General features: G+C 49.0%; 1 protein-coding gene across 6 annotated transcripts in view; it reads right to left on the bottom strand.

Moving 5' to 3' along the window:
- Nucleotides 1-27,529, bottom strand: part of MTMR1 (myotubularin related protein 1) — a 1,542,631-nt gene that overhangs the window by 565,192 nt on the left and 949,910 nt on the right. For all 6 annotated transcript variants that reach the window (XM_069612748.1, XM_069612750.1, XM_069612749.1 and 3 more), the window contains one exon: nt 22,526-22,711. In XM_069612748.1, coding sequence (XP_069468849.1) covers nt 22,526-22,711 — 186 coding nt within the window. The remainder of the gene's footprint in view (nt 1-22,525; nt 22,712-27,529) is intronic.

A 27,529-nucleotide genomic window follows, 5' to 3' on the forward strand; every position in this document is an offset into this window, starting at 1 on the left:
TGGCTGTAGGTGAGCTGCGGTGAGAAACTATTGTTGTGGTGGGACCTACTGGAGAAACTAATAAAGAATGATTGCACCTACTAGTATGCTGCCCATCATTGAGTGCCTACAATGGTACTATATTTGTGCAATGCTGAAGTTTAACACGGAGAGCAAGGATCTATTTGCATGTTCTCACTCATTTTATTTCCAGTAAGTTTTTCTTGGCATTTTCAAAGAAACACATTAACTTCCCCCCCCCCCTCACTATCCAACCCATCCACCCCTCCCGTGGGCCAACCTCAACACTTTCCTGCCACCCTGTTTTAACATTCCGCCTCTCCCCTCCCCTATGATCATCATCATCAACACCGCCCCTCTGCCCTGCCTGCTTGTCCTTCGTGCAGCCCTCAAATGTATCTCGTGTTTCTGTATTACTCCCTGTCCAGGGCCCCCTTGTGCTCCTCTTGATTATTATGGTCAAATCACCCCCAAAAGATTCCTTTTCCTCGGGCACCATGCTCCCCTTGAATCCTGCTGAAGAAACTTCAAAATTACATCTCATTCTACGAGGAAATGTTGGTGGTCACCCTGGATTGAGTAAGTAACCCACTCAAGTGCGTTAAAGTTCTATACCTTCCCCACCCATTCATGCTCAATGGGGGGGGGTTTCTTTCTTTTTCCATTTCTGGGCCACCACCAGTGCCCCCGCCATCATCAGAATTACAAACGCCTTTCTTTGTGACTGTGTTGGTAGTTCCATTAGAATCCCTCCTAGTACCAGGATGACCGTCCCCTGAGTGCCCGTTAGTTGTACCCCAAAGATCTCTTCCAGTGCTGACTGGATCGCCACCCAATATCGTTTGATGGACGGGCACTCTGACCAAATGTGTTCCCATGTGCCCACTTCCCCACATTCCCTCCAACATCCATCCAGGACCACCTGATAGTATTTATAGAGGAGAATGAGATCCTGAATGCCCATCAATCTGGATTCAGAGCCCAACACAGAACTGAGACAGCCCTGTTGGATCTCAAATCTAATATTAGAGGGATCATTGAACAAGGTCACCCAGCCCTACTGATGCTATTGGACCTCTCTGTAGCCTTTGATCCTATTGATCACAAATTGCAGCAGAAGAGGCTGAAAAACACTGACAGCTGCTCAGAGCGGGAATGCACTGGATTACATAATTTTTGGGACCCAAATAGAGTGGCAATAGAGAAGGCCCAGGCATTGCCAATCTTATCCACCTGTGGAGTTCCACAGGACACTTGCCTGTCTCTGATCCTGTTCAATATCTACACCAGACCTCTTCTTGACCTTCTGGACAGACTGGGTGTCAAATACACAAACTACGCAGATGACACCCATGTACTCGTCAAACTTACTGGGATACATTCTCAAGACTCCAAAATTGTGAATGAATTCTACCTGGAAATCCGATCATGGATGGCACAGAACTCCTTATCTCTGAATAGTGCAAAGACAGAGCTTATCATTGCCTCCGGCCCCCGCATTAGAAAACCTGATGACCTATATGCTCATTTCACCATCACTAGGATTCAAATACCAGTTACTAAATCTGTAAAAACACTGGGTGTTATCCTTGACCACGAGCTGTCCATGAAACATGTTTCACAAACCCACTCCTCTTGTGGCCATGTGATTAAATTAATCCATCAAATTCACCCCCATCTTTCCACAGAAAGTAGATCAACTGCCCTAGTCAATTCCCATCTCGACTACTGCAACAGCCTTCTGGCCGGTACCTCATAGACCAACGTACAGCTCCTACTACCCATTTCTCAAAATGGAGCAATCAGGGCCATTTAGGGCTTAACCAGACGCGAACATATTTCTTCCTTTAGGAAAGCTCTACATTGGCTACCCGTTAAACAAAGAATTAGGCACAAGATTTTATCCTTGATCTCCAAATGGCAGCACAAGGCAGCCCCCCGGTATCTGACAGACAGCCTGCTCAGACTTACGTTCCAATGATACCCACACTCTGAATCAACCACGCTACCACTTAGAAACATTTGGTGGTAGACGCTTTGAGATTCATACTTCCAGGGAACGGAATGCACTTCTGCTGAGCACAAAAGCCTCTTCCTCCTTGATGATTTTCAAGAAATCTGTGTAGACCTTCCTGGCAAACTAATTATACTAGGACTACCTTTTCCCTTCCCCGGCTTCCGCTCCCTTATGCGCTTAGGCCCATCAGCGTGCATCGCTTAATAAAAGTTTGAATAAATAAACAAAAATATGTATGGAGCTTCTCCACGGTGAGGTGCCATTGAACCATCAACTTAATCCATATTTCTTCCATTTGTTTTGCCCTTGCAAGCTTGGGGATTTGTGCCCATAGAGCGGACCACTGTTCCTCCTCAATTGGATGCCCCACAGCCATCTCCCATCTCTCCATGTATCTCCTTTTTTCAGGTTCCTACCCCTCTTTGATGATACCATAGATTGCCCCCACAATGGGCCTGATTCATGGAAGTGTTTTATAATGGTGCAATCCCATAGGAAAACATTCCACAAATCAGGCCCAATGTGTTTATCTCCTGATTCTGTTAAGAAAGATATTTTTCAAAGGGGGTGAGCTTGCTGGTGGCAGCTCTCCTAATCATGGGGTGTTGCAGCCAGTGTCTTGATTGAAAATAACAGTATCTCTTCCCTTCTCATAACTAAGTGCTGCTTACATTGGTTAAAGGATTTAAATTCTTGCCCATTAAACATGTCCCTCAACTTTCTGCACCCTCCCTCTTGGCACTTGTGAAATTCTCCGTCCTTGTGCAGGGTGTAAATTGAGATTTCTAAACAAGGGTGTCAGCAGAGAGGGGAAGGTGGTCAATCCTGCCCATCTCACGGACTCATCCCACGCCTCTACTATTAGTGCCCCTATTTCACTGCAGTACATGTTTGTTGGTCTGTCTTCCTTTTGTCGCCATAGGACCTCCTCCAATGGGGACCCCACCACTGTCTTGTCCATGGATCTCTGTACCTTCCCCCAATCGTATCTAAACCAGTCGTTAATCATTTTGATCTTTGACGCAAGATAGTATGCTCTGAAGCCTGGTTCCTCCAGGCCTTCTTTGCTCCTCAAGGTTCTCATGACTCGTCTCCAAACCCTGGATTTTTTTGTGGTTCCATATGAATGCCCCTGTGTTTTTGCAGTGACTGGTACCCGCATTGGTAGCACCATAAAGTGATAAAGTAGTTTCGGTAGGATTACCATTTTCAAGACATGGATCCTCCCCAGCCATGATATCGATAGGGGTCCCCAGTAAGTTCACATCTTTTGTATTTTCTCTAACGGGGGAGGGGGGGGGGAGGGGAATTCACGTTGAATGACGTGCCTATCATTTTAGTGATCACTACCTCCTAGGTATTTTATGCTTTTATCCGCCTATCTATATGGGAGGGCTTCTTGCAGCTCCTGGGCCTTGTCTGATGGGACCGTCAGGTTCAACACCTCCGACTTCTGAGCATTTATTTTTAAACTTGCTACCTCCCAAAATTGCTGCAGCACCTGGTCCACTATCCTAAAAGTCATCTCAGGGTCCGTAAACATTAGCAGGAAATCATCTGTGAATGATGCAACTTTGTGCTCTTCCCCACCGAAGGGGATCCTTTTATCGCCCTAGAGGTCCGAATGGTGGCCAGAAGAGGCTCTAGATGGATGGCGCAGAGTAGCAGGGAAAGGGTACACCCCTGTTTCTTACCTCTCGAGACTGGGATACTCTCAGAAACCTGGCAATTAATTGCCAGGTGTAACCTGGGCCAGGCGTAACCTGGGCTTACGATAGTTTGCTTTTATCACTGATAGGAATTTGGCTCCGAATTCCATCTTTTCCATGGTGTGGAAGAGGAACTGCCATTCGACCCTACTGAATGCTTTTTCAGCGTCTAGGGCAAGGAAAAGGGCTGGTATCCCTGACTTGTTGGCCTTTTCAATGAGGTGGCTGACCGGTCGAGTGTTATTGCAAGTCTGTCTGCCTCTTATAAAACCAAACTGGTCCGGTTCGATAAGCCCTGGCAGGAACAGCTCGAGACGATTAGCCAGAATATTCATGAATATTTTTGCATTCATATTTAGAAGCACAATCTGTCTATAGGATCCACACTGGGTACTGTCTATCCCTGGCTTCCGCAACACCACCACCTTGGCTTCTTCGATAGTTGGTGTAATTCCTACCGTTCCCCTGAAAGAGTTCAAGAGCGGGACCAGATAGGGAATTAGAATTTCCCAGTAGGTTTTATAGAAGTCTGCCGAGTATCCATCAGGGTCCGGCACATTCCCCCTTAGTAGACCTGCTATGGCAGCCCTTACCTCTTCTGATGTGATGTGGCATTCAGCCCCCTCCCTTTCCAGTCTGGTGATCGTGTTTAATGGACATGCTTTGAGGTATTCTTTTTGGGCCTGTTCTGCTGGGGAGTCTGTTGTATGTAAGGAGCAGTAATATCTTGCAAACGCCTACATAATGTCTGGTACAGGTGAGCTTTACTTGCCCCCTCAGTCTTTATTTTTATAACTCAACATTTTATTAGCATTTTAAGAAATTACAAAGACATCAAACATTGCATGTATAGGTATGAAAATACGACATTGGCAGGCTCGTAGTGCATTCTGACATTGGGGGGGTTGGGCATGAGGAGGTCTGCAGTCATCTGGGGGAATGAACCTTCAGTGCATGTTTATCTTATAGTCTCTCAGCTCATTCCAGCCAGCGGGTTAGAGGGGGCCTTCGAGTGAGAGAAGGGAATTTTTCTGCATAGTCCAAGAATGAGGCCCATGTGTTGAGAAAGGGGTTCAGGTTCCCTGACCGTAGTGCTGTAATCTTTTCGGTCACTACGATGTCCCAGCACTTTGACCACCATATTAGGATCTGGGCGTTTTCCAGAGCCTTGCTAGTGCAATTTTGGCTGCTGTCAAAAGGTGGGTACATAGGTGGGCTATGTGGCGTGTCAGTGGGAATTCCCTGTCGCCGGTATCTCCCAACAGCACAATCCTAGGGTCCCAGGGAATAGCAAGGTCTGTGATCGACTTTGCATGGTCTAGTACCCCTCGCCAGTAGTTCACAGCTTGCAGGCAGGTCCATAGCAGGTGGCATAATGTTCCCGCAGTTGCGCAACCTCTTCAGCAACTCGATGGAATGTTTGGGTTGGATTTATGTAGTTGTACTGGAGTGATGTAGTATCTGTAACAGACTTTATACCCGCCCTCTCTGTTGGTGACACATTGGGTGCTTTTATGCATTCTTGCCCAGATCTTGTTTCAGGCTTCAATGTCTAATGTTCGCCCCAGGTCTTTCTCCCAGTTGATCATTATTTTCCTTTGGTGTTGGAGTCCGATTTGTCCAAAAGTCGATATATTGTGAAGATTTTCCCTCTGGGAGGGTTCAAGGGTGGGGGGGGGGGGCAGGATTTTAATGTTAATTCCAGTGATGTGAGGTGTCTGGAGCCCTTCTCCTTAACAATCCTCTGGGATAGCCAGTGACGGATCTGAGTGTATCTGAACCTCTCCTCCTCCGAGATGTTGAATTTTGCCTTGCAGCCTTCGAATCTATTTATATAGCGTTTTAATCCAAAACGCTTTACAAGAGGAACCAACAATATACAGCAAGCATTGCAAAACAATTGAATTAAACCAGAAAGCAGTACAAAAAACAATTTACATTATGGAAGGGGAAGAAGAGAAGGGCGGGGTCAAGAAGAGAGAAGAGATGGTGGGTGACAGGAAAGGTGAGAGTAGAAGTAATGCAGGCAGAGGAGGTAGAGGGAGTAGGGAGAAGGAAAGAAGAGAAGAATGTGAGTGGATTACCCCCCTATAGGAAGTCTGCAATTTTCCAGAGGCCCCCTTCTTGCCAAGCAGAAAAACTCTGTGGGCGAAGGCCCGATGAAAACTCAGGATCGTCCCATAATGGCATGAGGGCCCAGAGTCCCTGTGCATCCCCACTCTCGAGGTACTGCTCTCCAATTTGCTACTGTGTTGTGGGTTGCTGTGAGGGGACCAGAGTTCGGCTAGGTCCTCGGAGCTTGGATGTGTGGCAGGTCAGCTAAGGGGGGATTTGGACCATGCTCCTCTATCTGTTTCCAGTATGGTGGGTCCGAGGTTTGTGTCCATGTGAATGCATGGGATAGCTGTGCTGCTCGCCTGTATCTGGACACGTCTGGGACGCCCAGTCCCCCTGAGTTTCGGCCCTGTGTCATGATTCTCTTTTGCTATTCAGGGTTTTTTCTCCTCCCCAGACAAATTTGAGTATGGCTTTCTGTAGGGCTTTTAGATCCTTCTCTGCGATGTGTGTCGGGAGTGCTAGGCACTGGTAGATTAATCTGGTAATTAAGTTCATTTTTATCGCCACTATTCTGTCCAGCCATGAGATCTCCCGTCTACCCCAGTGGTGTATATCTCTCTGCAGGTCCTTTAACAGTTGTGGGAAGTTGCTCTGATGGATCTGGGTGTGGATTTTGGGAATACGGACCCCCAGGTATCCAATTGCTGCGTCTGCCCATGGGATGGGAGGTTTTGTGGCTGAGCTCTTCCTTCTGTTTCTTTTCCAGGTTGATCGCTAATGCAGAAGATTTGTCATAGTTTACCCTGAATCCGGAGGCTTTTCTGCATGTGTCGAGCTCCTCCGGTAAGGGTGCTAAGGATGTCCCGGGTGGGATATTGTTAGGAGAACATCGTCAGCATATAATGCTGCCTTGTATTCCCTACCCCCCACTGTCATCCCCTTTATGTCTATATTTTGTCGTACTCTTCCAGGAAAGGGCTCCATGGATAACGCAAACACCATGGGAGATAACAGGTAGCCCGGACGTGTGCCTCCATTTATAGATACACTCTCCAATCTAGTTCCGTTCACCCGCAGTTGAGTGGTCGGGGACTGATAATTCGCCATTATCCACTTCATAATGTTGTGTCCAAATCCCATGTGTGTAAGCGTGTGCCTAATATATTCCCAGTCCACAAGGTCGAACGCCTTGTGAGCATCTAGGGAGAGGACCAATAATTCCTCCCCCCTCCGGTTGCCACTTTCAAGGAGGTCCAGCGTTCTTCTGATGTTATCATGAGATCCCCCTCCCTGGAATGAACCCCGTCTGGTCCCCGTCTATCATGTCCGGGAGAATTTTCCCAAGTCTGGATGCTAGCACTTTAGAGTAGATCTTCCCATCCATGTTCATGAGGGTTATCGTTCTATAAGAGGCCACCTGTTTGGGATTCTTCCCTGGTTTATGCACTAATATAGTGAGCGACGCAGCCATGGATTAGGTCACCTTGCCAGTTTCCAAGAATGAGTTGAAAACGAGTGCAAGCTGTGGGGCTAGGATTAGTGCGTAGGTTTTATAAAATGTTGCCGTCAGCCCGTATGGGCCAGGGGCGGAGTTTCTCAGGGATTTGATACGGTCAGGTACCTCCTCTACTGATATTGGGGCTTCCAATGACTCGAGCTGGGTTTTGGTGTAGGGTGCTATGTAGGATTGTAAATACTGTAAGCTTTGGGGCCGATTCCCCGCTTGGGGTGGTGGGCCTGTCATAATTGATCTAAGGTGGGCTATTAAGGCTTCCATCTTGTCAGTGTATCAGGGTTTGCCATCCTCCCAGAGAAGGCAAGCCATGTTGTTCCTCTTATGCACCCGTTGTAATTTATAAGCTAGTATGCGGTTTGCTTTGTTGCTTTTGTGATAATAAAACTCGTGTATGCTAGGGCTTTAGCGGAGCAGTCAGCCCAGTGGATTTCTAGCGGCCTTCTCGCTTTTCTCAATTCCCTCTCTGACTTCCTTGTATAGTGGATCTTTATCTCCCTCTCCAGTGCTGAGACTTAGCTCCAGAGTGGTTGCTTGGATCTTAGAGACACAATATTGTTCAGCGGCTGCGCTGATGAGTGTTCCCCTTACCACAGGCTTCATGGCCTCCCAAATTATCCCAATGGCTGTGTCAGGAGTTGTATTTTCTCTGGAATAGTTGGCCAGCGATTCTCTCACCTCTTCTTTAATTGTTTCGTCTGATGAGATGGACTCATTTAGCTTCCAGTATCTCGGAGGGGGTGCAGGCGAACCTCTGATTAAAAGGTCTGCTGATATTGGGACGTGATTGGAGATCGTCCGGGAATTAATTTCTATTTTCCCTAGGCAGGGGAACAGGGCTCCCGTGATCAGGAGTAGGTCAATCCGTGAGTGACCTGCGTGTACGTTAGAATAAAAGGTGTAATCCCTGGCCCCAATGTTTGCTAGCCTCCAAGCATCTACAGTTTCTGTTTCTCGCAAGAGTTTAGCGAAGTCGGAATTAGATGGGGGGAGGGTTTTGTCTGTCAGTGGATCGGGAACCGTGATAAAGTCCCCACTGATGAGGAGGTGTCCTGTTGTGAATGTCAATAGTATTGTTATTAGATGCAGCAAGAATTTATCTTGGCCAGTGTTGGGACAGTAGATCCCAGCTATTGTGATTGGTTGCTCTGAGATATATCCCTTAAGTAAGAGGTACCTGCCTTCTGGGTCCCTTTTTACTGTAGGTTTTGTGAGTGGGAAGATATCGGCAAGTAGAATCGCTACCCCCCGCTTTTTCTCCCCTGCAGTGGCAAATTAGGCCTTTTTGAACCGCCTGAATTTAATGCGCCGCTCATCCGCAGCTAATAAGTGCGTCTCTTGGAGAATTACTATGTCGCCTGCCAGAGCGTTAAGCCTGCTTTCTACCGACTTGCGCTTCCCCGGGAAGTTGAGGCCTCGTATGTTCCACGTGAGAATGCAAATGTCTCTTTCGTCATCCGAACCTATGGGGCTCCTGAGTGAGTTTAACTGTGGGCACCTTGATACTGGGCCCTATATTAACGTCTTGGGGTGCCCCCCATGATAGCATGCGTGTGTCCAGTCTGCATATGTCTGAGTTGCACAATGATAGGCTTTCCGGGGGGTCCGGGTTGTGCATCCTCCCCTGCCCCCCCAACTGCCCCTATCCCACTCCCTGACCCTCACAAACTTCTAGGTATGAGACCAGCCTCACCCAACAGGGTAACTAGCTGAGCCCCATCATCGATCCAGCCAGGCCCAAAGGGTCCGCATGCTATCAACTGGACAGCAGGAATTGCAATCAGACACCAAGGTGGACTCTCGTGTTCTGTCTAATCGCACTATAGAAATCTTGTTTAGGTGTCAAGGTAGAGCTTCCCCCAGGCACTGGTGGTTCCCTCCACTTACTAGTATGCCTCTCCAATGGGTACGCAAGGGATGATCTACGGGGAGTCCCTGAGAGCAAGCATTGTGGGAAAGGAGTAACTGACCTGCATATAGCCGTCATTGTTCTGACTCAGTCTGATTTGGTGGCTTTCTGGGGCCTCAGAGTTTTTGCCACCTATTGACTCGAGACCCGGTGCCGGTTGAGGCCACCTTTGCTTGCTCGTGGGCAGGTGCTTCTGATTCAGAGCCTCCACTCTCTGCCCTTGCTCCCATGAATTTCTCTGTTTCTTTTGGAGCGCGGCACCTTCCCACACGAAGTTCAAGGCAGTTGGGAAGCTCCAGCGGTATTGAATTTTCCGTTCCTGTAGCCATTCTGTGAGGTCTCTTAGTGATTTCCGCTTCTGAAGGGTAGCATTGGCCAGGTCTTGGTATAGCAAGATGGTTGTCCCTCTGAAGACTATCTGTTTAGATGATCTAGCCTCCCTCATTATTTCTTCTTTCATTTTGAAGAAATTAATCCACCATGGACATCCGGAGGCGATGAAGACGCATGTCTGGGGGCTGTTCTGTGCACTCTGTAGATCTCCAGGGGAGAGCTATCCGGGAGGGTTAAGATAAATCTAAACAAGTGCCTTTTGAAGCTTTCCAGCTTTGCATTGGTGATTGTTGAGATTCCTCGGAGGCGGATATTATTCCTCCTGGAATGATTTTCTGCATCCTCCTGCTTAGCCTCTAGTGATTCACATCTTGCTTCAAGGGCTGTAATGCGATCCAGGCCCTTTTCCAGCTCGAAGGCATGGTCGCACAAGTTGCTTTCCACATCTACTGTGCGTTTTTCCACTGCTTCCACTCTTGTCCAACGCCTCGATCTTCTTCGTGACCTCGTCAGTCTCTTCCTGGATCTCCTTTGTTATGGCTAACAGGAGTTCTATAAAGTCTGATTTTGTCGCGGATTGGGCTGACTGACACCTCAAGAGTTGTGATTGCCTCAGTTGTAGACCCCGGTACTAGCTTGCTTTTCTTAATTTTCCACTGGGCAGGATTGCTCATTAGGGCTGCAATGTCAGCTTCTTGTGTTGCTTTCCTGCTCTTTGCCATGGTGTCTGCGGTAGGTACGACATCCGTGAGTGGTGATGACGACCCCTTGCTCCTGGGCCAGGACACGGGGTGGTCCTCTGTCGCTGTGTGGGTAGGATGTGGCAACAGGGTCCCCAATACCCTCCGCTGGTGTGGGTACCCCGGCTCTGAGGTGTGTTCCTGCATCCTCCACCTGCGAGATGCTGTGTGGCCTTCACACACTTTCAGTACGCCTCCAACCTATTCACATGATGTTAGTGGTGCCCTTCTTCTTTTCACCCTCAGCTCGCGGGGGGGGTGCCTAGCAAGATGATGGTGGGTTTCCGGGGGGGTGGGGAGTTTCTGGTGTTGGATGCCTGATGATTCTGCGCCTTACGCTGGGATGAGAGCTTATGCAGGTGGGTGCTGATTTGCAGGCCTTATCCCCTATCGGCTGTGGGTGGGTGCAGAGCCTGGGGGAGTGAATGCTCCCTGTCTGTTGTGGGGAGGATTCCACACGAGCTTGCTGCTGTGCTTGGGGTCCCCGTTTCCTCAGTAGGCTATCAAGTAGCTGCGGTGCTCAGCCGCTGCAAGGAGCCAGCACTGGGAGCGTAAATTGAGTAAACTTGGTCTCCTGGCTGACAGCGAGCGTCTCCCTCTCACCTTCTCTGCTCCGGCCTGAAAAGATTGTGTTGATTGCAGAAGAGCGCGCCGGCTCTCGAATTACATATGGTACTCCCTAGGCAGTTGGTGGATCCCAGGTGTGTCTGTGTCAGCGTGGGTGCCGAGCTTGCTTTATTCGCTTGAGAGCACACCGAAGCTCTGAATATGGATGGTGCCCCGGAGGCCGTTGTGGGCTCCAATGTGCTGGCGGGTTGACGAAAGTGCGAGTCAGCCCTCGTTCATTCCACCTATCGGCTGCGTATCAATGTGGCTCGCTCCTGCTTTGGCTCCCGCTTCTCGGGCGGGTGGGGCGCTGGGAGTCTCCCACCCTGCCGGTGTTAGGATCCTCCAGGATGCGGGCTAAGGGCTGCTTGCTTTCTTCGGTGCCATAGTGCTGGGTGGTTGCTGTAGAGTCTTAGAGCAGAATGCTGCCCCGGGGCTGGCCGGGTAAGCAGGCTACTCAGCAGGCGCCGAATTCGGTGCTGGGGATTAGTGCTGCCGATTTAGGTGCACTCCTCGTGTTGAAGGGTAGGTCCATAGACGTCAGTGTTGTTTTGCACTCAGAACTGCTGTGCTAGGCATTCATGCCCCTGATGTGGCTGCGGCTCAGCCTCTGCCCGTGGAGTTTAGAGCTCCATGGCTCAGCACCCGCCATCTTTCCTCCACTGTTGCGGGCTCTGACCGAGGATCCAGATGGAAAAAATAGATTGTGAAAGTTAGTTGGCGGTCCCAATCCTTGAGCACAGGGTGCAGCGTCCTTTCACAACCCAATGAGTTGGTTTTTTTAGCAATATCGGAGACTCCAGCTTGTAAATAGGGGTTTGTATGATGTGCTCAGCAAGGAGCTTTCACGGAGCCATGCTGCTCAGGTCAGCTCCAAGCCACGCCCCTCGGTCTTTATTTTCAGTATAGTTCTTGACATTTCTTTCTTCCTCAGCGTCCTAACTAATAGGCGGTCTGCCTTGTTAGCTTTACTATATTACCTGTGTTTGAAGTAGATCAGCAATTGCTAGTCCGCTTTCGTTTGCAGGACCCCAAGTTGGCCCCTAATCAGACAGTACTCCCATCTGGTTGCCCCTCCTGCGCCATCCGCCACACGGGCCATTATTTGTTTCTAACTCCGTTTCCAATAGCCTCAGTTGTCTATCCCTTTGAGATTTCAAAGCTTTAAATATCCCCCTCAAGGTGGTTTAAAAGCGTCCCATACCATTTGATGGTTCGTCCCTCCTGAGTTATTGTGGAAGTACTCCACTATTTTGTCCCTACCACCTCTAGTTCTGACACCACTCCCAATAAGGACCCAGGCATAATCAATCCTTGAGAAGGTTCTATGCAATTGGGAGTAAAAAGTGTACCCCTTTGCATTCCCCTGCTTTTCCCACCAGCGACATAAGTGTCATTTTTTCTTTTTAGCTCCTTCAAGGGTTTGCCCTGGTTATGGAAGACCCTCGCACTCTTGTCCTCGCAGGGATCTCACGCCATATTGAAATCCCCCGCTAGAATTATATGACCTTTCGCAAAGACCTCCAGCTTCTTTAGTGTTAGCCCTGGGACCCTATCCTGTCCCACATTAGGGGCGTAAATTACTGCCAGTGTATGTCTCCCTTGCCCCACCTTGAAAGGTTACTGCCAGATACCGACCCTCTGAGTCTCTCTCTGTGGTGGTGATTTGAAGGCTCCGATTATCTCGCAGAGCTATTACTACACCGTCTTCCCTGCTGCGTTAGCTTGGTAAATCTGATGGTAACAACCCATTATTCTTACTTTATGTTTGTCTTGGTTTCGTAATCATGCCCCAAAAAAATGCTCTAGTGCTTTTCTTTTCACCGGGGAGTTAATCTCCCCAATATTCAGGGAGATGATCTTAAGCATGTCCCTTTTAGCCATGGTCGTGGTATGTCCTTCTGAGTGCTACTGCGGGAAGCGGTCTTCGGTTGGAACTCCCCCATTGATTCCATTCCATCCTATATCCCCAATCCCTCCCGTTACCTCCTTTCTGACCACCTTGCTCAGGCAGGCCCTGATTGTGATCCCTTGGGGTCCTGTTCATCTGTATGAATCACTCGTGTTCTCTGCAGTGGGGCTCACCTCCTACTCCTCCTCCTCCTCCTCTGACCCTTAGTGAGGGTCCTATGTGGGCCAGTCAGTGTTAGTTTTTTCCTGGACATTTTTGAGGTGTTTTTCACAGCTTCCTTCCTCCGAGTTCTCTTCCCAGCTTTTGGTTCCCCTGTGTTCCTCTTCATCTTTAATTTCTAGGATTCTCCACCCTTCCTCGCAAGTGGTGATCTAGCGTTGTCGCCCTTCCCATTCAAATAAGAGCCCAAAAGGAAAGGTCCATCTGTACCGTATCGCTCTCTTCCTCATTGTTCTGACCACCGGACTCATCATCCATCTCTTCGCTAAGGTGATCTGTGCCATGTCTTGGTAAAGTTGCAAGTTGGGCCCATTATACGTCATTGCCCTAACTTTCCTCGCTGCTTTTAGCACTCTCTCCTTTTGTTCATAGGGCAACCAGCACGTCCCTGTGCTGTGCTCCCGGTTCACTCCTTTTTGGACTGACTATGCACTCTATCGACTTTTATTCCGGCACCATCATCTAGGTCTGCCAAATCCGCAAACACATGTTTGGTCATCAAGCTTAGGTCCTTATCTCCCACCTCTTGCGCCAGACCTTTTATCCTTATGTTTCACTTCCTTGAACAGTTTTCAAGGTCTTCACTTTGGAGCTCTAAATTCTGCGTAACCCTAGACAGGTGCTCCACAAGTTGGTTGATTTTCTTTATGTCAGCTTTCTCCTGGACTATGTTTTCAGTAGCGTCCACTTTCTCTTCCAATTTGCTCATGTCCCCTGTGAGGCGGTGCCTACAACGGACAGGGGGGGGCAGAACCAACAACTCCCGGGAAACGGGCGGACACGGGGAACAACACGGAAGCAAGACCAGCAAAGGAACAGCAGTGACAAGCTGCAGCATGGAGGGTTGCTTACCGTATGGGTGCTCCAACGCGGTGCAGGCGACGTTCCGGATTCGCCAGCCCGGGCCAGGAGAAGGGCGGAGGCAGTACCAGGGAGGTCACCGCGACCAACATGACCAGTGGCGGAGGTCGAGAGGAGCCGGGATGCAGGAGTGGGAGAGCGCGCATAGCCGCCACAGTCTGCGGGAGAGGTCGGGAGGAGCCACGAACGCCCGAACCCGCCCATATGTGCTCAGGTCCCGGCAGCACTTCGTCGGCGCAGGCAGGGGCACCACAGGACCTCCCACTATGCTACAAGGGCAGGCAGAAGTGACGGGGGCGGGGTCTGACTTTAAGGGAGGCGGGCCAATGGCTTCCAAGCCAATCACAACCGGGAAGGTCCTAAACCCTACTGATTGGTGGGGCTTTGAAACCTCAGGGAAGGATAAAAGCCCGCAAATTCTAACCAGAATTGTCTGTCATTTCCACAGGACACCGAGACGGAGAGTGGAGCCGACCCAGAGTGGTGAGCCTATCCAGACCTCACGCATTAGGAGACAGTCCCCTTTCTCAGGAGCACACCAGGGAAGAAGAGCCTACGGTGAAGGAAACCGTTTGAACTTTTCAGTTAATGACTTTGGCACTTGATTTAAAAATAAATATACTTTCAGCAAAAACACCTTGACTCCCGCGTCATACTTTCACAAGAGGCGACGAAGGTGGGATCATCGACGGCGCGATGGAGGCATTGATAAAAACCCTGTCGGAAGGACAGCAACAGCTGCAACAGTTGGTGCAGATACAAACCCAACAAGCAGCTGCCGACCGGCAAGCCTTTCAACAGGCCATGCAGTTACAAAGCACTGTACAAACAACTGCCCAGGATAAGCATCATGAAACCATCTCTAGGCTCACGGAGGTGGTAGCTAGCTCCAGAACTCAACCAATGGTCCCGTCCGCCCTACTACAGAAATACAAGGACGGCGAGGATCCGGTCTTTTTCTTGACCACTTTCGAAAGAATAGCGAGAAACGCACAGTGGCCACCAGAGCGTTGGGGACAATATGACGCCCCCTTCTATCTGGCCTCATGCAGGGAGCCTACCAGGCGGTGAACCCCACCGGCAACACTCCCTATGGGGACATTAAAGCAGCGGTGTTGGACCGCCTTGGCCTCGATGAGGAGGCCTATCGCATCCAATTAAGGGACACCAAGTTAAGGGCCGGCGAGAGCCCACGGCAATTGTATTACCGCATAAAGGACTTGGCGGAAAAATGGCTGTTGACCCCGACTCCCGCTACCCAGCCGATCCTTGAAAAGCTCATCCTCGAACAGTTTGTGGACGCTCTACCTGGACAAATGCAGAGATGGGTGAGGCAACATCACCGACCATCTCCGACGGAAGCCGTGGATATCGCCTCGGCATACCAAAAGGCCGGATATCACAGAGCACTAACCCCTGGCATAACAGCTCACATAGCAGTTCCAATAACTGACCCCCACTTGACCCGGGGAGCCAGACCCCAACAGCTGAGATGGCGACCACCGGACGAGAGCATCCGAAGACCATATGATAAGAAATACGGGATGGAAGAAAAGCCTGCAGGGACCAGTCCAGGATATCGGCAACCGCAATGCTTCGAGTGTAGCGAATGGGGACACATTGCCCGACTATGTCCCAGGAGAAGAGCAGCTGAGCCCATGGACATCGGATATCTAAACCCGCTACCAGCAGAAGGCCGGGCCGGTCCCTATGTGGTCGATATACGAGTTGACGGCCGACCCACATGCGCTCTACTCGACAGCGGCAGCAGGCAAACCGCCATATCACCCACTGTAAGTAATAAACCTAACTTGCCTAATGTGTCTATACCTATTAAGTGTATCCATGGTGATATAAAACTATATCCAATGAAGAAGGTAGCTATTGAAGTAAACGACGAAATGTCACCCCTAAGGGCTGCTGTTTTGCCTTTTCTGCCTGCCCCAGTAGTCATAGGTACGGATTTGCCTAACTTTCACCAGGCCCTGACCGGTCGGGAGGGAAGAAGGGAAGCAGGATGCAAGCCAGACATAGGAGAAGATACGACTACCCCAGAAACCCAGATTAACAAAAAGAGACGAACTTGTTTAGAGTGGTGTCAGGCTAGTTATATGACTAGACCCATTGACTGGAAATTAGAAGACAACGAGGAAAGCATTAGGGGAGAGACCCTAACAGATAAGACCCTCAAGATAGCCCGGGAAAGGGCAGCCCAAGAAGGGGATCCAGATGTTTCCAAGGGCCCAGGCTTTGTTCTACGGCAGGGCTTGCTATACCGCAGATACAAGGGGGACGATGGGTCGGTTAAAGAACAGTTAGTGCTACCGAAAACCCAACATAGCGTGGTCATACAGTTGGCCCACAACCACCCCTGCGGTGGCCACATGGCTTCCCTAAAGACGCAACAAAACATACTCAAATGGTTTTACTGGCCAGGCCTCTATGGCGAGGTAGCCCAGTTCTGTAAGAGATGCCCCACCTGTCAGCTAACCAGCGGGGTAAAGCCAGCTAAGGCTCCTCTACAAAAGATGCCCCTTATCGCAGTACCATTCCAAAGGATCGGTATGGATATCGTCGGACCGTTAGAACCAGCCAGTAGAGGGTATAAGTATATGCTTGTCATCGTAGACTACGCCACCCGCTATCCAGAGGCCTTTCCCCTCAAAGGTACGTCGGCCAGACATCTGTGTGATCAGCTCATACCTTTCTTTGCCCAAGTTGGTCTACCCTCGGAAATCATCACTGACCAAGGAACGAACTTCATGTCAGCTCTACTCCGACAGGTGTGTGAACGCCTACAGATTAAACAACTCAGAACATCTGTGTACCATCCCCAGACCGACGGCTTGGTCGAACGTTATAATAAAACAATAAAGAAAATGATGAGGAGAGTGACAGGACCAGACGCCAAGAACTGGGATTGGGCGATACCCCTTGTACTGATGGTCCTAAGAGACACCCCCCAGTCCTCTACCGGGTTTTCCCCTTTTGAGCTGTTGTTTGGGAGACAACCCCGTACGATCCTAGACTTGGTTAAAGAGGAATGGGAAGCCACTGATGAAATGTCCTTGACTGAATATACCGAGGAGTTGAAAGAACATTTAACTACACTGAGAACTCTAGCGGAAGCCAACCTCTCTCGGGCACAGACAACTCAAGAAAGGAACTACAACAAGGGAAGCAGGATGAGGAGTTTCAAACCAGGTGACCCGGTACTCGTTCTTTTGCCTACCAGCGCCAACAAGTTACTGGCCAGATGGAGAGGACCCTACAAGATCACCGACGTTCTCAGTCCTGTGACATATAAAGTCCACCAACCCGACCGAGGTAACCCGGATCAGATATATCACATCAATCTACTGAAAAAGTGGAACGAACCTCTAATGGTGGCCCTGGGAACCACCGGTGACATAGAAACCGTCGAAACAATGGACACTGGTTCTTTAGATCACGTCCAGTGGGGGAATGCATTAACCCCTGCTATGAAAGTAGAACTATTGGACAAACTGCTGCCCCACCGAGAAGCCTTTTCCACCTTACCAGGGCATACCGAATTAATCGAACACGAGATAAGGACAGAGCCCGGGAAGATAATACGTCTCAGACCCGATCGTATACCTGAAGCCCGGAGGCGCGTCATAAATACCGAAGTGGATGAAATGCTGCAACTAGACATCATCGAACCATCAAACAGCACCTGGTCCTCACCTATAGTACTTGTCCCTAAACCGGACGGCTCCATACGCTTCTGTATGGACTACAGATAACTGAATGCCGTCTCCCGGTACGAGGCTTACCCGATGCCACGGATGGACTAGTTACTGGAGGGACTTGGCGCCGCACTATTCCTGAGCACCCTAGATCTAACTAAGGGATACTGGCAGATCCCTTTACGACCCCAGGACAAGGAAAAGACCGCCTTCTCTACTCCACGAGGATTGTACCATTTCAAGGTCTTTGCCTTCGGCCTACATGGTGCACCAGCCACCTTCCAGAAGCTTATGGACATCATACTACGACCTCATGAGGGGTATGCAGCGGCCTACCTGGATGATATAATTGTCTATAATAAGTCCTGGGAAGACCATCTAACCCACCTAAAGGCGGTCATAGCCGATCTACATAGGGCGGGATTACACATAAATCCTCGAAAAACCACAATGGGAGCTCACAAGACTAAGTACCTCGGACATCTAGTGGGGGGTGGGGTTCTAAAACCACAGATGTCCAAAACGGACGCCATCCACAGGATCCCAACGCCAGCGAGCAGGAAGCAGATACGAGCCTTCCTGGGTCTCATCGGCTATTATAGAAGTTTTATTCCCGATTTTTCCTCTATAGCCGCCCCGTTCACCGACGCGCTGAGGCTCAAGGGTAACCCAGACTTGACAAACAATGATGCTGCCATAGGGGCCATTGCCCTGCTAAAACATAGGATCATGTCAGATCCCGTACTGTGTTGCCCGGACTTCCAGAAACATTTCTTCCTTCAAACTGACGCATCAGACCAGGGCCTGGGTGCCGTTCTCTCCCAAGAACAAGAAGCAGAGCTACGACCCATATGTTTCATCAGTCGAAAACTACTACCACACGAGTCCGCCTACTCCACGGTGGAGAAGGAGTACCTGGCCATCAAATGGGCCATTGAATCGCTCAAGTATTATCTGATGGGACGCCGATTCACGTTGTTCTCCGACCATGCGCTCCTCCAATGGCTGGCCCGTCACAAAGATACTAACCAGAGGGTCCTCCGCTGGTTTCTATCCCTACAACCCTTTGACTTTCTGACTTTGCACAAACCGGCCAGGTTCCAGTTGGTAGCAGACTACCTGTCCAGATGTTCTCACTGGCCCGATCGGCCTGTACACGGGGTGGGTATGTGTGAGGAGGTGCCTACAATGGACAGGGGGGGCGGAACCAACAACTCCCGGGAAACTTGGTAAAGTTGCAAGTTGGGCCCATTATACGTCATTGCCCTAACTTTCCTCGCTGCTTTTAGCACTCTCTCCTTTTGTTCATAGGGCAACCAGCACGTCCCTGTGCTGTGCTCCCGGTTCACTCCTTTTTGGACTGACTATGCACTCTATCGACTTTTATTCCGGGACCATAATCTAGGTCTGCCAAATCCGCAAACACATGTTTGGTCATCAAGCTTAGGTCCTTATCTCCCACCTCTTGCGCCAGACCTTTTATCCTTATGTTTCACTTCCTTGAACAGTTTTCAAGGTCTTCACTTTGGAGCTCTAAATTCTGCGTAACCCTAGACAGGTGCTCCACAAGTTGGTTGATTTTCTTTATGTCAGCTTTCTCCTGGACTATGTTTTCAGTAGCGTCCACTTTCTCTTCCAATTTGCTCATGTCCCCTGTGAGGAGGTGCCTACAACGGACAGGGGGGGCAGAACCAACAACTCCCGGGAAACGGGCGGACACGGGGAACAACACGGAAGCAAGACCAGCAAAGGAACAGCAGTGACAAGCTGCAGCATGGAGGGTTGCTTACCGTATGGGTGCTCCAGCGCGGTGCAGGCGATGTTCCGGATTCGCCAGCCCGGGCCAGGAGAAGGGCGGAGGCAGTACCAGGGAGGTCACCGCGACCAACATGACCAGTGGCGGAGGTCGAGAGGAGCCGGGATGCAGGAGTGGGAGAGCGCGCATAGCCGCCACAGTCTGCGGGAGAGGTCGGGAGGAGCCACGAACGCCCGAACCCGCCCATATGTGCTCGGGTCCCGGCAGCACTTCGTCGGCGCAGGCAGGGGCACCACAGGACCACCCACTATGCTACAAGGGCAGGCAGAAGTGACGGGGCGGGTTCTGACTTTAAGGGAGGCGGGCCAACGGCTTCCAAGCCAATCACAACCGGGAAGGTCCTAAACCCTGCTGATTGGTGGGGCTTTGAAACCTCAGGGAAGGATAAAAGCCCACGAATTCTAACCAGAATTGTCTGTCATTTCCGCAGGACACCGAGACGGAGAGTGGAGCCGACCCAGAGTGGTGGGCCTATCCGGACCTCACGCATTAGGAGACAGTCCCCTTTCTCAGGAGCACACAAGGGAAGAAGAGCCTACGGTGAAGGAAACCGTTTGAACTTTTCAGTTAATTACTTTGGCACTTGATTTAAAAACAAATATACTTCCAGCAAAAACACCTTGACTCCCGCGTCATACTTTCACATCCCCTTTCACCTCTTGCAGAGCCATAGACAAGTCCTCTCTCATTTTGATCATTTGCGTTTGTACGGTTTTCGCAATTTTGTTCCCAAACTCCTGAAAACATTGACAGGACCTTTTGAGGGACCACCAGCTCATTCACCGTCTTTTCCTGGAGCCCTTCCTCCACTGGTCTCTCTGGTTCCTGTTCTCCTTCCAGCTGGGCTCCCCTGTCTTTGTGCCACAGTTTCTGGAGGTTACCCTCTTGAGACTTTTTTGCAGATTTGATTGGGTTTTGGGCACCATTTCCTTTTTTTGTGTGGACATATTGCCCCTTGTTGTCCACTGGGCGCTATTAAGAATTTAGTGCCGATAAGTCCAGTCTGTTCGGGTAGGGAGAGTGCCCCGTTCCTCCTGCGCTCGCAGGTGGTTCCTTTGGTGACTGTTTTTGTGCTGGTCTTGCATCTGCTCAGGTCTTTATCTCCACCCCAGTGGGCCCTTGGATTTTGTTTTGCCCTCTTCCTTGTGGTTCAATGTCCTCTTGGGCATCGATGTTGCTTTGATGCTGGGTGAGCATCCCTCCTGGTCGCTGTCAACTCTACTCATTCTCTCTGCAAGCTCCACTTCACACCAGGTGGAGTGCTGCTGGTGTCCCGTGTATTTAATGTCCCTGGCTGTGTTGCTCTTCCATTCACAGCTGTCCATAAGCAGCCCTCTGGCCGCCTGCCAGAGATCAGGGGTGGGGGGGGGGTGGTGTCCAGCTCCCCTCCTGCAGAGCACGGCTCTCCCCCCTCAGTTGCCGTGTTCTCAGGGCTCTCGCCCTGGCCTTTCCTGTGTAGTTCTCGTTCGTTCCTCCTGGGTGCATTTCAGACTCGGGTCCCCTGTGGATGCTGGGGCCCTGGGTTACCCCTCTGGTAGGTTGGGGGGAGGGGTTGTGGGTCAGGATCCCAAACGCATTCCTCTCGTTGCCACGTAGGGGGGAGGATGTCCAGTGCCTCACGTTCTTCTATCCAGCCCCTTGTTGATGCCCGGGACCGTATAGCAAGCCCCTGAGTCTCCAGCCTCCTCCCGTAGCACCCCCTGCTCCGCTTACTGCCTGGTTGCTCCAAGTGCCTTCTTGGTTGCAGCAATGCAGCAGCTCTTCTGAGCCGTCACCTCCGTTCCTCACATTTCTCTTCTTTCTCCATAGATGCTCTGGGGCGGGAGGGTTGGGTGGGTGGCTGCCAGTTTGTAACATTCCGATATTGTTAGTATAATCCATTTGGATATAGTTTGCTTGGCAATGGCCAGTCCCAATTTGTGACCTGAATAGCCCACAAATAAATGGTCATCCTGCCGCAATTTTGCGCATCTGGAGATGCAAAAGGTCAGTGCACGTCTAGGGTCAAGCCTGTGAAGTCTTTCTTCTTCCTTCCCTGGATGTGGAGGAGGAAGAAAAGATGGCAACATAATCTTCGGAGTAATATGAAACTCAAACCATTTTGGGGAGAAAAGCAGGTTTCACTTAGTACCACTCTGTCTTTATGAAAGATAGTATGTTTTTTAGACATGGTTTATTAAATTGCTTAAACAATTTTTCTGCAAGACTTTACAAGCTATTAGTGGGTTTATATCCAAACATATCCCACATTAGTTATATACAAATTATTTGAAAAACTTATTTTTCTTTTACAAAAGAGGTAAGGTTAAACCAACAAAAACAAAGTCTACAAACAAAAGAAAGCATAACATTGAGGTAACCTAAAAATATATTCTCAATTACAGGTCACCTCTGAGTTCTGGAACCTCAAAGGGACTGCCCTTGTTGGTGGGACTTGATCGATATACACATAGATATGCTTTTCTACGAAGGGTAAAGTGAGCCAAAAACTGGCTCCAGACCCACTTCTTAGTCGGAAACATCCCAAAACAGGTTATTTGAGGGCAGCCACATGTTTGTACATTTTATAAAGGAACACAGTCTTTGGCCTCGTTCCTCTAGTTGGTCTCCTCTGTGACTTACAATATCCTTATAAACTACAGTAGGGGAAACCTAATCCCATACATTATCACCTATTCAAGTAAATCATTATCCATGAGGAAGAAGTTGTACTCTTGCATGTACATTTAATTTCTAAGCAAAATATAATTTAATGTACATAGTTCTATTCAATAAGTCATTGCTCGTCGCTGAAAAGGGGGATATGCAGTGATGCAAACTATACAACACCCATTACTACGTAAAGGTGTTACTTACATGGACTGTCGCAGAGCACACACTACTAAGATTTTTATAGTCCATGGAATGTTAAAGCTGGTGACCATTTTGGTTGCAAACTCGAGCAACGTTTCACTCAACATTTGTCAGGAATTTGTTGTGTGTAGAAGGTACTTCTTTTAATGTTTTAACTTTACTAACTCCACATCTGCTTTAAGCCACAGTACTCTAACCCTACATTTGAGGAAACATTTGAGAAAAATGTATTGACAACACACATGATCTCAAAATCTTCAGATGCTTACCTTTATGTATTCCAACCAATGTGTAGCATCCACATTAGACAGCCACCGTGCTTCATCTATAGTTGGATAAACTACCTCCTTCAATTTCCGCAAAGATTCTCTCATAACATGAATGTTGTGTATTTCCAAAAAGATCAGTTCAGCATTCGGGTAGGCGCCTTCACTTTCATAACCTCCACCTTTTGCCTACCATTGAAAAGCAGGAGAGAATTACAGCATAGCTGTCCATATCTGCTAGAACCGATACTGGCCAGACATTAACATCAAAAGGAACAAATGCACTAGCAATAACACAAAGCATTCAAACAGCCCATACTCCTAAATGTTCAAATTGATTCATATAAAATGTGCATATCAGCTAGTGAATTGTGAGCACAGCATCAATTGACTGAATTGCTTGCAAATACCTGTGAGTAAGAAGAAGAGCTTATGTTTGCCACACAAGCAACTTACTCCTATTAGGTAGGTGGGATGAAATGCATGCTTTCATCTGGGATGGCAGTATTGGCCCCCTTGTGTTAATATGCATAATTGCTATACTTTTTTGTTTAGTTTCTGTCATACTGAATGCCAGGTTCGCAGCCCTTCCTGCATGTGCGTATTGAGAGAAGCTTGGCTCATCCTCATTCTCTGCAAAGTACTTTCATTTCTATGCAGATTAACAAAAGGAGCCCTTTTGATCCTGTATCATGCACAGTCCATGCATGGCATAGATTGGGTCTCAGAATGGGTGTGCAAAGTCTGCATACCCTGGAAGAACAAGTTACTTACCCCTGGTAACATTCTTTCAACTGGATGTTACTCCCACGTATTCCTTATCTTCGATATTTCCAATAGCCCAGCTTTGCTGCCCTGGAATGTTTTTTTACAGCAAAGGGCGCTGTGTGTCGATGCCTGTCGAGTTGATGACCTCGGAGGCCTGCGTCTCGACGTCGTCACTGCAGCACGTGCATCGTCCGTTGGCCTCAGTTCTGTTTTTACGAGTGGAGCATTACCTTGTGTTCGACGGTTACTCCCCTTGAGAGAGTGTAGATTGCAACCACAAGGGAAAGTCTACTGCGGGGTAGGCTGGGAGGGGCGATAAGGAATACATGGGAGGAGCATCCAGTCGAAAGAACATTACCAGGAGTAAGTAACTTGCTCTTCGAATGGATTATGTCCTCCCATGTATTCCTCATGTATGATAGACTCCCAAAGCAGTTTACGTAATTTGGTGGAGGGAGTAGAAATGAGTGCAACATCAATATTTTATGGGTGTGCATGCACTGAATGCTATACTGTTTTTCCAAAAGCAGAAACTTGGCCCAAGGAGGAGTCCACACTGTAATGTTTAGTGAAGGCTTGAACAGACGACCATGTGGCGGCTGCACATATATCTTTTATCAGAACTACCCTCTGCAAGGCAGAGGAAGTTGCAATACACCTGGTCAAATGGGCTCTTAGATGTACTGGAGGGTATTTACCTGCCAGTTTGTAAAATTCCGATATTGTTAGTATAATCCATTTGGATATAGTTTGCTTGGCAATGGCCAGTCCCAATTTGTGACCTGAATAGCCCACAAATAACTGGTCATCCTGCCGCAATTTTGTGCATCTGGAGATGCAAAAGGTCAGTGCACGTCTAGGGTCAAGCCTGTGAAGTCTTTCTTCTTCCTTCCCCGGATGTGGAGGAGGAAGAAAAGATGGCAACATAATCTTCGGAGTAATATGAAACTCAAACCATTTTGGGGAGAAAAGCAGGTTTCACTTAGTACCACTCTGTCTTTATGAAAGATAGTATGAGGAGGCTTGCAGGATAAAGCCTGTAGCTCACTCATCCTTCGGGCTGATGTAATTGCCACGTAGAAGTTTTCAGAGTTAGAAGTGTTAATAGACAAGAATTTAGGGACTTGAAAGGAGCTCCCATCAAGTAGTTTAACACCAAGGTGAGATCCCAATGTGGGACTTGAAACAGGATTGGAGGGAAAACATTAGTCAGTCCCTTTAGAAATTGTACTATTAAAGGAATCCTAAATTAGGATACTTCCTTTGAAGTGTGCTTAAAAATAGAAAGTGCTGCCAGATATCCATTGATGGTACCAATCTGGAGCCCCAGATTTGCCAGATGTAATAAAAAGGATAACACCATTGGTGTATTACATGAGAAAGGGTAAACTTATCTCTACACCAGCTGCAGAACTTATTCCAGTGGCAGCGGTATAAAGATTTGGTTGCTGGCCTTCTGGCCGAAAGCAAATTCTCCATTACGTTGTGCGGGAGGTCCCAATCCTTATATCTCAACCTCTCAGAAACCATGCGTGGAGGCTGAGAGTCCAGATATGCGGATGGAAAACCTGACCCTCCTCTTACGAGAAAGGTCTTCTCTTTGTGGAAGACGTATCGGAAGGCAGATGGACATGTCCAGAAGGTCCGTGTACCACGTTGTTCTGGCCCAGTCTGGGGCAATTAGGATCATGGATTTCATAAACTTTCTCACCCACCTGATTACGTGAGGAATGACAGGAATTGGAGGAAACGTGTATAGGAGTGGAAACTCCCAGTCCACCATAAACGTGTCTCCTAGAGCTCCTCTCGGGGGGAATTCCCTTGAGCAGTACAGTTCGCACTTCCAGTTGGCACTGGTCGTAAAGAGATGCACTTGAGGCGTTCTCCAAAGGGACTTCATGAGCTAGTTCCCACTTGTGGGAAGCTGTGCTCTGCCTGCTCAGAGCGTCCGCCGTCATGTTCTTCTCTCCGGCTAGGTGAACTTAGGTGAACTGCCGATAGAGATATTCCTTCTTGTACTGCCCAAAACCAGAGCTGCATTGCATCTCTGCACTGTGGTAGTGACCTTACACCACCTCTTTTGTTGAGGTAGTACACAGCCACTGTGTTGTCCGTCATTATCAGGACATTCTTTACCCGTACAGATGGCAAGTAGGCCTTCAGCGCTAGTCTGATTGCCCTGAGCTCTAAAAGGTCGATATGTAGTTTGGACTCCGATGGAGACCAACGACCACTGATGGTCAAATCGTTGGTATGGGCTCCCCACCCTGTGAGTGAGGCGTCCGTCTACTGTAACTACTGTTATCTCCGGTCATGGTTGCCAGTTCTCCTTTTTAAGATGTTCTCCCGACAGGTCCACCACTGAAGATCCAGTGAGACTCTGTTTGGGATTTGTAGGAGATCGGACATTCTTCCTGAGAATTGTGACCAATGGGTCCTGAGAGACCACTGGAGAGATCTCATTCTCAGGCGAGCGGCAGCAGAAAAATGCAGGATGCCATGAGGCCGAGCAACCTCAGAAAATCAAAGGCCGGTAGATGTTGGGCATTGCAGAGGGTCTTGAGCCCTAACCTCTGGTGGCAAAGCTTTTCCCAGGGATGCATCTAGGACTGCTCTGATGAATTGGAGTCTTTGTGATGGTATCACGTGGGACTTATTGAAGTTGAGGGAGAAGCCCAGCCTGTGAGGGGAGTGACAGGTGGAGCTGAGATGTTCCAGGGCCTGTTCTGGGGAACTGGCCCTGATCAGCCAATCGTCTAGGTAGGGGTAGACGTGAATCCCCCCCTCTTGCGAGACTTGCTGCCACAACAAACTGGCCATCTTGCTCTTGTTGGATCTCTCTGCTGCCTTTGATCTGGTTGACCACCAGATCCTCACTCAACACCTCTCCTCGGCTGCTGCATTCTCTCAGAATGCCACGAAGTGGATCCAGTCATTTCTGTCTGACAGGTCGACTAGAGTCTTCGCCCCCACGGCGGCTGCGGACCCTATCCCAATCACATGTCGAGTGCCCCAAGGCTCTTGCATTTCTCCCACACTTTACAACATCTTCACGAAGCTCCTATTTGACCGTCTTGACGATCTGGGTGTCAGCTACACTAATTATGCAGACAACACTCGGGTCCTCATCACGCTCACTGGTAGCTATGAAGAAGATGTTGCAAAGCTTAATGATATCTACTTAGAAATCCAGCCTGGATGGCTACACACAGTCTTTGCCTAAATGACGATAAGACAGAATTGCTTATCGTAGGCTCCCAGGCTCGCCTCAACAAACTGGACCAAAGGTACCAATCCTTTACCATTGATGGCAACATCATAAAAGTATCCAAAGAGGTCAAAACACTAGGTGTATACCTCGACTCTACCTTGTCACTAAAGAAACAAATAAACTCTACCATCTCAACTACCTCATACACCAATAAATTGATCAATGCCTGCAGGCCTTTTCTCTCCACCTCTAGTTGCCTCACCCTATCTAGAGCGCTAATATTGTCTAAATTAGACTATTGCAACACACTCTACGTAGGCACTACCACAAAAAACTTGTATAGGCTCCAGATCCTGCAAAATAATGCACTAAGATGTGCCCTCAACTTCCCGCGCAAGGCGCACATATCCACGGTTAGCGAAGAAGTCCACTGGCTCCCGATCCACGACAGAATTAAGCTAAGAACGTTGGTCATCACCCAAGTGCCTGCCACGTACTGCCCCACGTTACCTTTCTGACAAATTCTCTAGACACTGCCCCATTAGACCCACCAGAACTCCTTACCTGCACCAACTAAAAATCCCTAACTATAACCTAAAAACAGCAGGAGGCTCCAGTTTCCCAGTGCTCGCAGCACAATGTTGGAACACCCTCCCTCCCACAATTAGATCGGAAACTGCGTTCTGGCCATTCAGAGCCATGGTAAAATCATGGCTACTAGCCTAGACATCTAGTCTCTCACCGACACGTCCGGCCAGCCGCCGCTCTCTACCTGCAATGTAATTGTAATGCAACCAGTAATGTTCACTCTATCCACTGCCTATTCAGGACCAACCTGTAACCAGGTCCTCACTCGCCACTGTAACTATGTGTGCCTATTCTCTGTACATACCCTTCTCAGTATATTCTACTCTTGTATGTAAACACTCAGCGCCTGGACCAATGTATGCTCTGTCTGTGGTATTATGATGCTCGTGTAACGATATGTAACTCTGCTGTGCACACGATTATGCGCCCAGCTACCTGAG

This window comes from Ambystoma mexicanum, chromosome 5p, assembly GCF_040938575.1.
Source record: "Ambystoma mexicanum isolate Mex_15411 chromosome 5p, UKY_AmexF1_1, whole genome shotgun sequence".
In the NCBI taxonomy this organism is placed as follows: Eukaryota; Metazoa; Chordata; class Amphibia; order Caudata; family Ambystomatidae; genus Ambystoma; species Ambystoma mexicanum.